The sequence below is a fragment of the Balaenoptera acutorostrata genome, chromosome 2 (genome assembly GCF_949987535.1).
Source record: "Balaenoptera acutorostrata chromosome 2, mBalAcu1.1, whole genome shotgun sequence".
NCBI lineage: Eukaryota > Metazoa > Chordata > Mammalia > Artiodactyla > Balaenopteridae > Balaenoptera > Balaenoptera acutorostrata.
In genome coordinates, this window is record NC_080065.1 from 2,252,867 (window position 1) to 2,268,831 (window position 15,965).

The 15,965-nt window shown below is 48.0% G+C and overlaps 1 protein-coding gene across 1 annotated transcript in view; it reads right to left on the minus strand.

The window, feature by feature from the left end:
* The window catches only part of LOC103005092 (secretin receptor), a 63,271-nt gene extending 47,590 nt beyond the window's left edge, over window positions 1-15,681 (minus strand). The window contains exons 1-2 of the mRNA XM_057539982.1: window positions 15,616-15,681; window positions 3,100-3,205 (exon numbers count right to left, since the gene is read on the minus strand). Coding sequence (XP_057395965.1) covers window positions 3,100-3,205; window positions 15,616-15,666 — 157 coding nt within the window. The 5' untranslated portion in view covers window positions 15,667-15,681. The remainder of the gene's footprint in view (window positions 1-3,099; window positions 3,206-15,615) is intronic.
* Between the last annotated feature and the right edge of the window lie 284 nt (window positions 15,682-15,965).

The following is a 15,965-nucleotide window of genomic DNA, read 5'->3' on the forward strand; positions in this document are numbered from 1 at the left end:
CCTATGTTCACTGCATTATTTACAATAGTCAAGATACAGAAGCAACCCAAGTGCCCATCAACAGATGAATGAACAGATAAAGAAGACGTGGTACATATATACACAACTGAATACTACTCAGTCATAAAAAAGAATGAAATCTTGCCAGTTGTGACAATATGCATGGACCTAGAGGGTATTATGATAAGTGAAATAAGTCAGACAAAGACAAATACTATACGATTTCACTATGATTTCTATGATTTTATAGATGTGGAATCTATAAAACAAATGAACAAACATAACTAAAAAGAAACACGTTACAGAGAACAAACAGGTGGTTGCCACAGGGAGGCAGGGTGGGGGAGGAAAGAAATAGGTGAGGGATATTAAGAGATACAAAGTTCCAGCTGCAAAATAAATGAGTCACCGGTATGAAATGTACAGAGTGGGGAATAGAGTTAGTAACTACGTAATATCTTCGTACGGTGACACATCAAAACTAGACTTGTCTTGGTGATCATTTTGAAACGTACAGAAATATTAAATTACTATGTTCTGTATCAGAAACTAACATAGCGTTGTAGGTCCATTATACTTCGAAAACGAACAAACAAATTCATAGACAAAGAGATCAGATTTGTGGGTACCAGAGGCCGGGCTGGGGGGAATTGCAGGAAGGTAGTCAAAAGGTACAAACTTCCAGTTATAAGATAAATAAGAACTAGGGGATGTGATGTGCAGCTTGATAAATACAGTTACCACTGCTGTGTGTTATATGTGAAAGTTGTTAAGAGAGCAATCTCAAGAGTTCTCGTCACACCATTTTTTTCTGTTTCTTTAACTCTGCATCTATAAGAGATGATGGTGTTCACTAAACTTCTTGTGACAGTCATTTCATGATGTATGTAAGTCAAATCATTATGCTGTGCACCTTAAACTTATACACTGCTGTATGTCAACTATATCTCAATAAAACTGGAAGAAAAAGAAAGAAAAACGGTTAAGACAGTGAAATTTGTGTTACGTGTATTTTACTACAATTAAAAAAACAAAGCAAAACACTGACAACATCAAATGTTGTCAAGGATGTGGAGCTACAGGAACCCTCATTCACTGCTGGTGGGAAATTAAAATGGTGCAGCCACTTGGAAGACAGTTTGGCAGCTTCTTACAAAACTGAACATGCTCTCACCATACGATCTAGCAACCATTCTCTTTGGTATTTATCCAAATGAATTGAAAACTTATGTCTGCACAGAACAACTTGATTTAGAATCGCCAAAACTTGGAAGCAACCAAGATGTCTTTCAGTAGGAGAATGGATAAACTGTGGCCCATCCAGACGGTGGAATATTCTTCAGCTCAAAGAAGAAATGAGCTACCAAGCCATGAAAAGACATGAGAAAAACCTTAAATGTATATTACCAAGTGAAAGAAACCAACCTGAAAAGATTACACACTGCATGATTCCAACTATATGACTTTCTGGAAAAGGCAAAACTATGGCGAGAGTAAAAGGATCAGTGGTTGCCAGGGGTTAGAGGAGAGAGAGGGCTGCATCGGTGGAGCACAGAGGGCTCTCAGGCCAGAGAGACTAGTCTGTATGGTGGTATAATCGTGGATACGTGCAGTCATACATTTTTCAAAGCCCACCGAATAGGAACACTAAGGGTGACCCCTAATGTAAACTGTGGACTCTGGGTGACGATGGTGTGTAGGTTCATCAGCTGTAACAAAGGTAGCACCTGGTGCAGGATGCTAACGGTGACGGAGGCTCTGTGTTTGGGTGGGAGGGAGTAGCAGAGAGTATGTGGGAACGCTCTGTACTTTCCGCTCCACTCTGCAGGGAACTGCTCTAAAAAATAAAGTCTATTAAAAAGAAATTCACATCACATAAAATTAACCATTAGCCATTTTAAAGTGTACAATCAGTGGCATTTAGTACATTCACAGTGTTGTGTGACCGGCACCTCTATCCAGTTGTAGACATTTCACCACCACCAAAAGGCAGTTCCTACACAGTTACTCCCCAGCCCTGTCCCCTGAGCCCCCGACAACCACGAATCTAACTTCTGTCTCTATGAATTTGTCTAATCTGGACATCTCATACAAGTAGAATCATATAACACATGGCCTCTTACAACAGACTTCTTTCACTTCACGTTTTTTAAAATTTATCCACGTGGTAGTATGTATCAGTACTTCATTCCTTTTTAAGACTGAATGCTGTTCTGTCGTACGTACAGATCACATCTTCTTTACCCATTCGTCAGCTGACAGACACTTGGGTTGTTTCCACCTGTTGGCTACTGTAACCCGTGCTGCTCAGACCTTGCCTGTACAAGTCTTTGTCTGACTGTCTGTAAAGGATTCTTCTCTTAACGCTACATCCCTCCCTGCCCTTAGATGAGTGCAGGCAAAGCAGATAAGTGAAGGAAGGGAATAGAAGTAAAGTTAACATGTAAATATCAAATTAACAATATTTACAGTCTTGACTAATAATAACAAATATTTAATACTATTTAAGAAACACCTGTATTAACATACTTTATCTCATATATCTCATATACCTTTATAATTCTGATGTAGAATTACATTATACATTATAATAGATATATCTCATATATCTTTATAATTCTGATGTAGACTTTATAATTTTGATGTAGACTTTATCACCTGCGTTTTATAGATCAGTAAAGCGAGACTCAGAAGGTTAAATAATTTGTCTGTGTTCACACAGCCAGTGAGGGTCAGCCAGCAATGGACTCCAAGTTTTCCAGACCCCACGCTGCCTCTCCCATCAAACTAGCAGTAGAGGTGAAAGAATGGGTGAGAAGTACACCGCCTTGATAAGTAACTCTCACCAAACGCTTACCTTGGTGAAGTCATCATGCAGAAGCTAATGGTTCAACAACCCTGGCTGTAACCACAAACTCAGAGAACCAAAGAGAGGCGTGGTTTCTCTGGGTGTGTATAGACTGGCCACCAGGGTCACTCCAGGCCCTTCCCCTCAGCTTACTCTCTGAAAGGACGCAGCTGCTCCAGCCCCTACCTGCCCCCAACCCAGTGGACCTGGACGCAACGCACATCCCAGAGTGGGCCCAGGTGTGCACGTACCTGGGGCCGGGTGCCTGGCCCTCTCCTCGGCGAGTCCCTGCAGACACTGGTCCCGCTCTTCCCGCAGCACCTGCAGCACAGCGCACAGCCGAGGGAGGGCTCCCACCTGCAAGCCCAAAGCCAAGAATGCTCGTCACTGCCATGAAGCTGAGTCTAGTACGCAGGGCAGGGCCAGACAATGGAGACTCAAAACGAGGAAGACAAACCAGTGAATATAACAAAAAAAGAGCATGCTCACAGATACAGACAACAAACTAGTGGTTACCAGCAGGGAGAGGGAAGGGGGGCAAGCTAGGGGCAGGGCAGTAAGAGGTACAAACTGCTAGGTATAAAATAAGCTACAAGGATACGTTGTACAACACGGGGTACAGAGCCCATATTTTACAATAACTATAAATGGAGCATAACCTTTAAAAATTGTGAATCCCTAATTGTACACCTATAGCCTATACAGTATCGTACAGCAACTATACTTCAATAAAAAAGACCTGTAAAAAAAGCAATGTAAACTAGAGACTTTGGTTAATGTATCAGTATTAGCTCAACAATTGTAACAAATGCACCACTTTTATGCAAGATATTAGTAATAGGAGACACTGGAGAGGAAGGGTTGAGGGGGTATATGGTCATTCTTTGTACTTTCTGCAGAATTTTTCTGTAAACCTAAATAAATCCTCTCAACAAAATAAATTATATTAATTTTAAAAAAATAAGTGGGAGGAATCAGTTCAGCTAGTTTAAAGGCTCGCTGTATAGCTGCAGTAATCAAAACAGCATGGTATTATTAGAAGAATAGGCAACGGTGTTAAAGCGACTGGACAGCTACAGATAACAAAATGAACCTTGAACTAAGACTCATACCTTGTACACAAATTACCTCAAAATGATCATGGACTTGAGCGCAAAACATTAAACTAAAACTTTTAGAAAAAACATAGAAATTCTTCAAGATGTAGGGCCAGGCAAAGATTTCTTATACTTGATACCAAAAGCACGATCCATAAAAAGAAAAACTGATAAATCGGACTTCACTAAAATTTAAAACTTTTGCTCCAAGAAAAACCATGTTAAGAGGATGAAAAGGCAAGCTACAGATGAGGAGACGATATTTGCAATCTGCAAATTAGAACTAATATCTAGAACAGACAGAGAACATTCAAAACTCAATAGTAAACAAATTAAAAAATCTATTTAGGGACTTCCCTGGTGGCGCAGTGGTTAAGAATCTGCCTGCCAGTGCAGGGGAAGCAGGTTCGATCCCTGGTCCAGGAAGATCCCACATACTGTGGAGCAACTAAGCCCATGCACCACAACTACTGAAGCCTGTGTGCCCTAGAGCCCACAAGCCACAACTACTGAGCCTGTGCTCTGGAGCCTGTGAGCCACAACTACTGAGCCCGTGTGCTGCAGCTACTGAAGCCCACACACCTAGAGCCTGTGCTCCACAACAAGAGAAGCCACCACAATGAGAAACCCACGCACCGTAAAGAAGAGTAGCCCCTGCTCGCCACAACTAGAGAAAGTCCGCACGCAGCAACGAAGACCCAACACGGTCAAAAAAAAAAAAAAAATCTATTTAGAACATAGGCAAAATGCATGAAAAGACATTTCAGAAAAGACACACAGATGGCAAATAAGCACATGAAAAGATGTTCAACATTATTAGCTATTAGGTAAATGCAAATTGAAATCATAATGGGGTATCACTACATGCTTATCAGAATATCTAACATAAAAAATGACGACAATGCTGGCAAGGTTGTGGTGAAACTAGGTCACGGACACATTGCTGGTGGCACTGTAAAATGAGGCAACCACTCTGGAAAACAGGTTGACAGTGTCTTAAGAAAAGCTAAACATGCAACTATCATATGACCAGCCATTGCACTCTTGGGCATTTACCCTGGAGAAGTGAAAACTTATATTCACAAAAAAACCTGTACACTACTATTTGTAGCAGCTTTATTCCTAAGAGCCCAAAACTATAACAGTCTAGATGCCTTTCAATGGGTAAATGGTTAAACAAACTATGGTACCTCCATACTATGAAATTCTACTCAGCAATTAAAAGGAACAAAGTAGTAATACATGGACCAACTTAAATGAATATCCAGAGAAATATGCTGAATGAAAAAAGCCAATCCCAAACGGTTACATACTGTATGATTACATTTATATAACATTCTTTTTAAAATTTAATTATTTTATATTGGGGTATAGTTGATTTACAACCTTTGTGTTTGTTTCAGGTGTAGAGGAAAGTGATTCAGTTATACGTGCATCCATTCTTTTTCATATTCTTTCCCCATACAGGTTATTAGAGAGTACTGAGTTCCCTGTGCTGTACAGTAGGTCCTTGTTGGTTATCTATTTTATATAGAGAAGTGTGTATATGTTAATCCCAAACACTTAATTTATCCCTCCACCCCCTTCCCCCTTTGGTAACCATAAGTTTGTACTCTATGTCTGTGAGTCTGTTTTGTAAATACGTTCATTTGTATCATTTTTTTTAGATTCCACATCATTTATATAACATTCTTGAAACAGCAAAATTATATCTATAGAAATGGAGACCCTATTAGTGGTTGTCAGGAGTGAAGGGAGGGTGAGGGTGGGAGGGAGGGAGGTATGACTCTAACAGGGCACCATGAAGGGTCCTCAGGGTTGCAGACTTGTTTTGCATCTTGACTGGATCAACATCAGCATCATAGCGGGCCAGTCAAACCCCAGCTCACTTGCAAACACTAAGAAAGAAGTAAACACGCATTGCTATGTGCCACTGAGTTTTCGTGGCTGTTACACAGCACAGCTGACTGGCTAGGAGTGACGTTTCCCGAAAGTGGGTGGCCATGTGCATTGCCGGAAATGAAGAAAGGGGCGCTGAAGCAAAGAGGGTCTTGAGAGCGATGGAACAAGATGAGGAATGAGGGAACACCTACAATGAGAACCCCTCCAAGAAAAACTTAACTTCCTTTGTGTTTTTCCCTGGGACTATGGAAAAATAAACATCCGAAGACAGTTTAACTTTTTCATTCTACATTTTTCTTAAGTTGTAGTAAAATATACATAATATTTACCATTTTAACCGTGGTTTAGTGTACAGAGTTGTACAATGATCACCCCTATCCATCTCCAGGACTTTTCAACTGGCCCAACAGAAGCTCTGTACCAATTAAACAGTAACTATCCGTTACCCTTCCTGCAGCCCCTGGTAACCTCTATTCTACTTTCTGATTCTATGCATGTGTCTGTTCTAGGTACTTCATATAAATGGAGTCATGCGATATCTGCTCTTTTGTGTCTGGCTCATTTCACGTCCACATTGTAGCATCTGTCAGAATTTCATTCCTTTTTAAGGATGAATACTATTCCATTGTATGGACAGACCGCACTTTGTTCATCCATTCATCGCTGGGTTGTTTCCATCTCTTGGCTACTGTGAATAATGCAGCCAGGAACAGAGGTGTACAAATATCTTTTCGAGTCCCTGCTTTGATTCTTCTGGGTACATACCCAGAAGCAAAATGTGTGGATCATATGGTAATTCTGTGTTTACTTTTTTAAGAAACCACCACACTGTTTTCCACAGCAGCTGCCCCATTTTACCTTCCCGCCATCAATGCATAGAGTTCTAATTTCTCTACGTCCTCATCAACCTTTGTTATTCTGTGTTAAAAATATCCATCTTAGTGGGTACAAAATGGATCATCCCACATTTCTTTTACCCTTATCCTTCCATTAAAATTGAATAAACTGGGGCTTCCCTGGCGGTCTAGTGGTTAAGACTCCACGCTGCCAATACAGGGGGCCAAAAAAATTTTTTTAAGACAAAAAAGAAAAAAAAAAGATGAAGAAGAAAAACAACCATCCTCTATAGTTCACCCCCTTTAAAAAAAAAGTATTAAATATAATTTTACTTAAAATTCACAGAAGAAGAAACAAGTGAAGGTGAAAAAGTATTGCTAAAATTTATATAACATTTTCTCAAAACAAGAGCTATTAGTACTGAAAAGTTCCCTTTAAACAGTTTTTAAAAATCAAGTTTGTCTCTCAGGGGAAAACATAGGCAGAACACTCTATGACATAAATCACAGCAAGATCCTTTTTGACCTACTCCTAGAGAAATGGAAATGAAAACAAAAATAAACAAATGGGACCTAATGAAACTCAAAAGCTTTTGCACAGCAAAGGAAACCATAAACAAGACGAAAAGACAACCCTCAGAATGGGAGCAAATATTTGCAAATGAAGCAACTGACAAAGGATTAATCTCCAAAATTTACAAGCAGCTCATGCAGCTCAATATCAAAAAAACAGGGGCTTCCCTGGTGGTGCAGTGGTTGAGAATCTGCCTGCAAATGCAGGGAACACGGGTTCGAGCCCTGGTCTGGGAAGATCCCACATGCCGCGGAGCAACTGGGCCCGTGAGCCACAATTACTGAGCCTGCGCGTCTGGAGTCTGTGCTCCGCAACGAGAGGCCACGACAGTGAGAGGCCCGCGCACCATGATGAAGAGTGGCCCCCGCCTGCCACAACTAGAGAAAGCCCTCGCACAGAAACGAAGACCCAACACAGCCAAAAAATAAATAAATAAATAAACTAACCCCAGTCATTCTCAACTAATTCTTCAAAAAAAAAACAAACAACCCAATCCAAAAATGGGCAGAAGACCTAAACAGACATTTCTCCAAAGAAGATACACAGATTGCCAGCAAACACATGAAAGGATGCTCAACATCACTAATCATTAGAGAAATGCAAATCACAACTACAATGAGGTATCATCTCACACCAGTCAGAATGGCCATCATCAAAAAATCTACAAACAATAAATGCTGGAGAGGGTGTGGAGAAAAGGGAACCCTCTTGCACTGTTGGTGGGAATGTAAATTGATACAGCCACTATGGAGAACACTATGGAGGTTCCCTAAAAAACTAAAAATAGAGCTGCCATACGACCCAGCAATCCCACTACTGGGCATATACGCTGAGAAAACCATAATTCAAAAAGAGTCATGTACCAAAATGTTCATTGCAGCTCTATTTACAATAGCCAGGGCATGGAAGCAACCTAAGTGTCCATCGACAGATGAATGGATAAAGAAGAAGTGGCACATATATACAATGGAATATTACTCAGCCATAAAAAGGAACGAAATTGAGATATTTGTAGTGAGGTGGATGGACCCAGAGTCTGTCATACAGAGTGAAGTAAGTCAGAAAGAGAAAAACAAATACCGTATGCTAACACATATATACGGAATCTAAAAAAAAAAAAAAAGGTCATGAAGCACCTAGGGGCAGGACAGGAATAAAGACGCAGATGTAGAGAATGGACTTGAGGACACGGGGAGGGGGAAGGGTAAGATGTGACAAAGTGAGAGAGTGGCATGGACATATAAACACTACCAAATATAAAACAGATAGCTAGTGGGAAGCAGCTGCATAGCACAGGGAGATCAGCTCGGTGCTTTGTGACCACCTAGAGGGGTGGGATCGGGAGGGTGGGAGGGAGATACAAGAGGGAGGAGACATGGGGATATATGTATATGTACAGCTGATTCACTTTGTTATACAGCAGAAACTAACACACCGTTGTAATGCAATTATACTCCAATAAAGATGTTAAAAAAATACCAGTCCTATTCGTTTTCCCCCCCCGGAGCCCTCCCTCCCACAGACCTCCTTCCTCTTCCCAACACCGGCCTGTGGTTTTGGGGGCCTCTCCCCGCTCCCCCGGCCAGAGTTCCATTTCCTGGACTCCCTTTTTCTTTACTCTTCTTCCTTGTTTTACAGAAGCATGTTCTCTAGTAACTTCCTAAGAAAGCACACGGAGGAAGTAAATTTTTGAATCTCTGAAGGAGTGAAAAAGCTCTTATTCACTTAATTATCAAACTAATTAATAATTTGGGGATAGAAAAGTCCAACCTGCAGAGAGAGAAAATAACGAGACAGACCCCAACATAAGAGAGGAAAGATGTCAAGAGAGGGTTCTGTGAGCTATTTTGGACTCTTAAATCCGAAAAGGTAATATCTGGGAGGAGATACAATGAAAACCTGTTGAATTCTGAAGGAGGTGAAGAAACGCATCACTTTGCTCATCACACTTTACAATATAATTACTCACCTGCCAACGTTGAGACTGGAAAGGAATAGCTTCAAGGGGGAAACAAGAGAAATACTAGTTTATAGCATGAGAAAGAAAAAGAAGGAACTCAATCTTACAACCAGTTCGAAGCACAAAACGTCATCAAACACTTACTGGGCCCCCAGGACGCCCCGCAATCAAAGGCGAACGGACGCGCGTCCTGCTCCCGGAGCTCACCGGCTCCAAGGAGTCAGAGTGGCCCGAGGCGGGAGCGCGAGGGGAAGGCAGCCGCCAGGTCACGATGGACCACCAGCAGCGGCAGGGGCCCCCGGGAGGCGGCTGCACCCGAGAAGTCATCCCCACAGAGCGGAGAGGATGCGGACGGACGTGACAGAGCCGGCGGGGGCCTGAGGGCCGGCTGAGGGCAGGGCCGGCGTGGCTTCCATGATGCGTCTGCTCTGGGTGCCTCGACAGCTCCAAGAACAGGGAAAACAAGGAAACGAGATGTAGGCCTGGGAGCTGAGGTGAGAGAAGTTTGGTTGAGCAAGACTGGGTTTGTGACGCGGTAAGACGGCCAAAGAAGCTCACACGGTAAGAGGGAGCAGACCCAGAAGACCAAGGGCCAGAGACAGCCTCGGGGAACAACCCGCACAGGCTGGGAATAATAGCGTAAAGAAGGACCACGCCAGAGGAGGAACCTTGCGCGAGAGGAGCCAGCCACGCGAGAAGGAACCAGCCACGCGAGAGGAGCTAGCCTCGCGAGAGGAGCCAGCCACGCGAGAAGGAACCAGCCACGCGAGAGGAGCCAGCCACGCGAGGAGGAGCCAGCCACGCGAGAAGGAACCAGCCACGCGAGAGGAGCCAGCCACGCGAGAGGAGCCAGCCACGCGAGAGGAGGGGCCTAGCCACTGGAGGGACCACGCGAGAGGAGGAACCTCTGGAGAGGCGTGGTGGGAACAGCGAAAGGTAGGAGCCAAGGCGGGGAAAGGGACAGGGTGTCCTGGCACGGAATGCTTCCAAAGGCTGGGGTCCCATGGGTGTCCTGCCCAGTTTGACCAGGACAGTCTGGGTGTGTGCCTGCTGCCTTGATCTCGTCATTCGTTAACGTCCAGCCCCTCTCATCAGTCACATGGTTCCCGGGTAGACCAAAGACCGCACCCTGTCTAATGAATGTGGCAACACAGGCACTGGTGACTGAAGCCCGTGGGTGGCGGGTGGGAGCCAGGGTGCGGCTGGCTGAGAAATGGGCGGAGGTGGAGGCAGGGGTCGTGGACGCTTCTTCTAAGACGACGCTGGCCGTAATAAGTCAGAGATGGAACTGTGGCCAGAAGGCCCAGAGTGCAGGGGGAGGACCCTGTGCCACCAGCCTTGGGAAGGTTGAGCAGCTGATGGAAAAAGCCAGTCAAGAGGAGGACAGTGAGAACTGGGCTGCCTCTGTGTCGGCTCAAGACACAAGTCACTGAGCGTGGTGGGGGCGGGGGTGGGAGCACGGGTGCTGGGATGGCCGTGGGCCGGAGCAGAGCCTCTGTTCCGCCTGGATGTGTTGTGGACAGGATATCTGTGTCCCCCAACGAATACATTGGTGCCCTAACCCCGGGTGTGGCTCTGTTTGGAGACGGGCCCATAAGGAGGTAATTAAGGTCAAATGAGGTCTAAGGGGGTGGCGCCCAGATCTGATAGGTTAGTGTTCTTATGAGAAGAGACACCAGAGGGCTCACTCTCTCTGTGCCCGCTCAGAGGAAAAGCCATGTGAGGATAAGGCAGTCGTCTGCAAGCCGTCTGGGGAGGGAGGGCTCCCCAGAACACGACCATGCTGGCCCTAGATCTGGGACTTCCAGCCTCCAGAACTATGAGAAGATAAACGTCCACTGTTTAAGGCCCGCAGTCTGTGGTGCTCTGTTATGGCAGCCCTTGTGAAGGAAGGGCAGGAGGAAGGGCACAGGAGGGTACCATTCAGACATATCTGTGAGGGCAAGATGTTGCTCAGAGGAAGTTCTTTCCCTGACTCTCAGGAAATGGGAGATAGACCCGGTCTGCTGAAAATGAAAGAGGAGGTGGTGAGGTCAGAAATCTGAGAAGACACCAGGGGGAGCCTCTGGGAGCCAAGGTAAAGAGAACTGATGCGGGGCACGCAGGGATTCTGGAGAAGTCTGGAAAACTCAGGAATCCTGGCAGCACGACGGGCAGGACATGATGCACCGGGGAGGTCCCTTCCCCAGAGGCCCCTTGGACTCTGTTAGACACGGCCTGTTGAAACTGGGTGGGTCCCAGGAGATCCCTGTTTTCTCGTGTCCTCTCGAATGCTGGGCAGCCCTCTGTTTGTCATGTAAGCAAGCAGATAGGATCTGAGTGTTGCGGGGCTTGCCTTGGGCTGCAGGTTGTTCCAGAGCCCGAGCCAAGGTCAGTGGTGAGAAACCTCAGCTTGCTAAGGGCAGGGGTGCAGGCACCAAACCAGGGGCCACTGCAGGGGCCGCTCTGTGGGCAGCGCTCCAATCCTGGTTATTAAGTCTGCACTTTCAACAAGCGGTGCCAGGAAGAAAGCTCTGCCCATCCCTGGCATGCGGGGAATACTGGGGACGGGACAGAGGGAGGGGAACTCTATAGCATCTCCTAAAGGGGGTGCCAAAGCCTAGAGGACTCCCCTAAACAGTGTGGGAAGCGCACCTCCTGCTGGACTTCGTGACCCCAAGCTCATCTCTGGCCCCCTCAATAAAATGCTGTGTGTAATCCAGTATTTTGTTTATGTTTTACGAAGTGATTAGATTAAACTGAAATTAGTGTCATTTTGCGGTTTGGGAGAGAATTTCACGACAGCGCCTTGGGCACCAGAAACCAGAGCGGCCTCTCCTTGGGAGCAGACGCACATGCTGGCTAAGAACAGCTGGGTTTGGGTCCTCACGCCACCGTGTCCAGCTGGGTGACCTTGACCAATGGCTTCACCTCTCTCTGAGCCTCTGTTTCATGTGCACAGCGAGGATACTGATTGTTGGTGTGAGAAGTAAATCAGACAGTGCCAGGAAGGACTGAGCAGAGTACCTGGTGTGAAGTAAGTGCTCAGTAAGGGAAGCCTTCACCATCTTCACCATCATCGTCATCAGTCACGTTAATTTAGGGACAGTAAACACTCAAAAAGAAACCCACAAATACTTCTCAGAATATTGTCCAAAACTCCCAGTGACTTTCATCTAAGAGGCTGCAGTAGCCAGATCCTCCTGTGACCTTTGCAGGCCTTCCTAAAACTCTGCTCACCCAGCTGCCACAGAGCTCGTCAGCCTCTGGGTCCAGATGCAGCCCAGAGAGGGGTGGGGACCACCATGTGTGCCAGACCCCATCCTTGGAGTTTCTGTGCCGTCAACTGAGAAGGAATGAAGGTGGGGAGGGGGAGTGGGAAGGGAGGGTGGAGAAGCCCAAGGAACCCATGCCCTGCAGAAGTCTTCTTGTCTGGAAATGGGTCTCCATCAGGTACACCTGCTTCTGTCCTCCGGCTCAGATTCCCTGTCACCAACCCCACACTACCCTGAATCCAACATCCAGTGACACCGATTGTGAATCCTGTTCACGCGTTTCCCCTGAAACATAACATTTAAGACAGTGGTTCTCAACCAGGGCAGTTTTGCCCTGCCTGCTCCCCGAGGACATCTGGCAGTGTCTGGAGACACTTTGTGTTGGAACGACTTGGAGAGGTGGTACTGGCTTCTGGTGGCTAGAGTCCGGGGACGCTGCTGGACAGCGCACAGGGCACAAGACAGCACTGCCTCCGCCCCACCCCCTGTCTCCACCCCCTCGTTCCCTCCCATGCCAGGGGAGGGCCTAGCTCTCTTCCCAGCAACCCTTGTGAAAAGCCCAGGTTTAATATCCAGAATTACCGCGTCAAAGTTAAGAAACCCTGCTTGAAGGAAAAAGCAGCCCTGCACCCCCGTTAACTCAGGTTCTCAGATGGGCAGCTTGCCAGATGCCCTGGATTAAAAAGCCCTCCCCTGAGTGACGACTCCTCCTTTCCTGACACATTTATGTACAGTTTTGTAAGCAAGGATTGCTTTCAAGATGTCATGCTTCACTACCTGTTGCTATATGAAACTGTCCCAGCTGAGGACAGCCACTATGGATAGCACCATCATTTCATTCACTCACTCATGCATTCATTCAGCCCACACACACTCACTGACTCCCCCTTACGCTGGGACAGGCTCTAGGGACACAGGATGAGCGAGACTAAGTCTCAAGGCTCAAGCTCGAAATGAACATATTGGGGAGGACAGATGTGCTGGTAAATAATGACAATAGTGTTCCAGGTAGAAGTCCTCATGAGAGGCACGGGTGGGGACAGGCGAGCTGTGGCCAGGGTTTCCTACCCAGGTCTCAGAAACCTGCCCCATCAGCCATCAGCACTTGTCAGTCCACTGGCAAGGGACCCTCCCGACATCACCCTGTATGGAAAGGCGGGGGAGGGGACAGTAATAAGCATTTGGCCTTAGTGACTGCCCCCCCCCCAGTTAGAAAGATGCCTATGATTTCCCTCAAGAGGGAGCACGAAATGAATAAAGAATTGTTTGAATGCCCTTCAATTTCAAAATCGAATGTCTGACAACTCAAACAAACAGGAAAAAAAAAGCAGGGTTTCATAGGCTGGGAAATACTCCAACCGAGGTAGGTCAGTTCCACTCCTATTTGTTGAAGGAGTTCTCTGCCAAGAAGTGTGAACCTCAAGTCTGGATAAGCCCATAAAATCACCAGAGAACCAAGACTTACACACAGGAATCCACCTCAGAGAACACAAAGCGGTACAGGAGTGGATGAAAATGCACGTGAAGACCAGGGGCGTCCCGGACAGAGCTCTGGGCTCCAGTCTCAGCGCTGCCACAAACCAGCTGATGTGGAGCAGGTCCCTGCTCTCTGGGGGTCTCAGTTTGCTCCCCTGTAAAAGGAGGTAACTGGACCAGGGCATAATAAGCATCCTTCCAAGGCACACAGAAGACTTGAACCAAGGGGAGGCTCTCCTTTCCCCTCTGTTTATTCCTGAGATAACACCGGGGTCCCCTTGAGATTAAAATGTAGGTTGAACCTCAGTCCTGAAGCCCAGCTACCTGTCGATTTCTTCTGATAACCGCAGAGTTACTGCAGATACTTAAAAAGGAGGCTGGGAGGATCACCAAGAGGGAGCGGCTGCCTCCCAGCCCTGGGCACCGAATAACAACACACCTGGAGGCTGCACCGGGCTTCGAACTGTCCCCACCGTCTCAGGTGGCGTTTCCCCAAAGTGGGAGCTTAGACTAACGAGCGGGTGCTGTTGCCCTAGCACCTTCCAACTCCAGCCCTAGGACAAGAGGCTCCAAGTTACAAGCGAGCTGGGAACAAGCCCCAAAGCCCACCCTGGATGCCACAGAGCCGCCCCTCCTGCATGCCAACGCTCCCGTCAGCTCGGGAAGCAGGTCTTTCTTGCAGTCAAACAGGACAGGACTACAGGAAGGCGAGGTCACTGGACGCCAGTAAGGACTTGCCCAGGACAGAGACTGCAGACTCAGAATTAAGTTCCCAAGTGCTTTCCCTGGGAAGTTTCTTGCGACAGAGGCCCCGGGGGCCAGTTTGGAGGGCTGGTGGGAAAGAGTGGTTCTGGAATCTGTGCGCCCACTTCCCAACCCCCCGCCCTCGCTTCCAGCCAGCCAGTCTGGGTGCAGCCACTCTCCCATTCACAAATCCCGCAGGGAGAGGCCCGGATTCCCTGGAGTTTCTGAGAAAGAAAGAAAAACACGCCACCCACTCTGCTGCCTTCTCTTTTCTCGGCCAGCTCCTCCCTGGGCCTGGTTTGGGGAGACCAGTTGCTCCCAGGAGTCCCCAGACACAGACACTGGGGAGCCAAACCCACAGGAGAGGCGAGGGGAAGAGCTGCAGACCCCGTCCCATCACGGAACCAGCAGCGGCTGCGGCCAAAGCTTTCGGAGGTCTTCCCATCCGCAGCCCGGTGTGTGTGCAAATGTCAAGGCTTTGGAGCAGACGGATTGGGTTCCAGTTGTCTTTTCTCGGGGCAAGATTTTTGGTCTTTCCAAGTCTCGCTTTCCTTGTCCGCAAAGTGAGGGTGAAAACATCAACCTCTAAAGGCTATGATGAGGTTTCACGGCAATAACGCAGGCAAAGCGCCCGGCACACAAAACGCACGGCCAGGGGCGGCTCCAGAGCCCCGCCTAGGAGGGCCCCGGAGGCGCAGCCGGGAGGAAGGGGTGGGCTGGAGGGCAAGGGGGTTATCTCGGCGCTGCCTGCGCCCGCGCTCACGCCGATGGTGTTTTGGAGGAGCGGGCCCTCCGGAGAGGAGCGGAGAGAGATCGTAGCTGTGGGGGACGCATGCGGAGGAAGGGCTCCCACTCCCCAGCGGAAGATCTGGGGGCCCCCATCCCCCCACCCCGCGCGGGACCCGCGGAGGCGCGCGTACTCACGGCGTGCGCGGCGCAGGCGAGCAGCAGCAGCGGCGGCAGGAGGGCGCGCATGCTGCCGCGTGCGCTCCCTGGGCGCCCCGCCGGCCGCCGGCCCGTGCGCACCGCCCGTTCCGGGCTCAGCGCTCCCCGCCTCCTCTCGGACCCTGGCCGGCCTCCGCGCCCCGGGGAGCCATGGCCCCACCCGGGACTTCGCCTCCTCGGACCAGGTGGCCGCGAGCCACGCCGCCCGGCCTGTTGATAAGGACGCGGCGCGGCGTGCGCTCCTCCGCCCACCGCGGCTGGCTGGGGGCCCGCGCGGAGGTCGGCGGCGGAAGAGGCAGCAGGAGGGCGCGGCCGCAGCGGCTCCCACG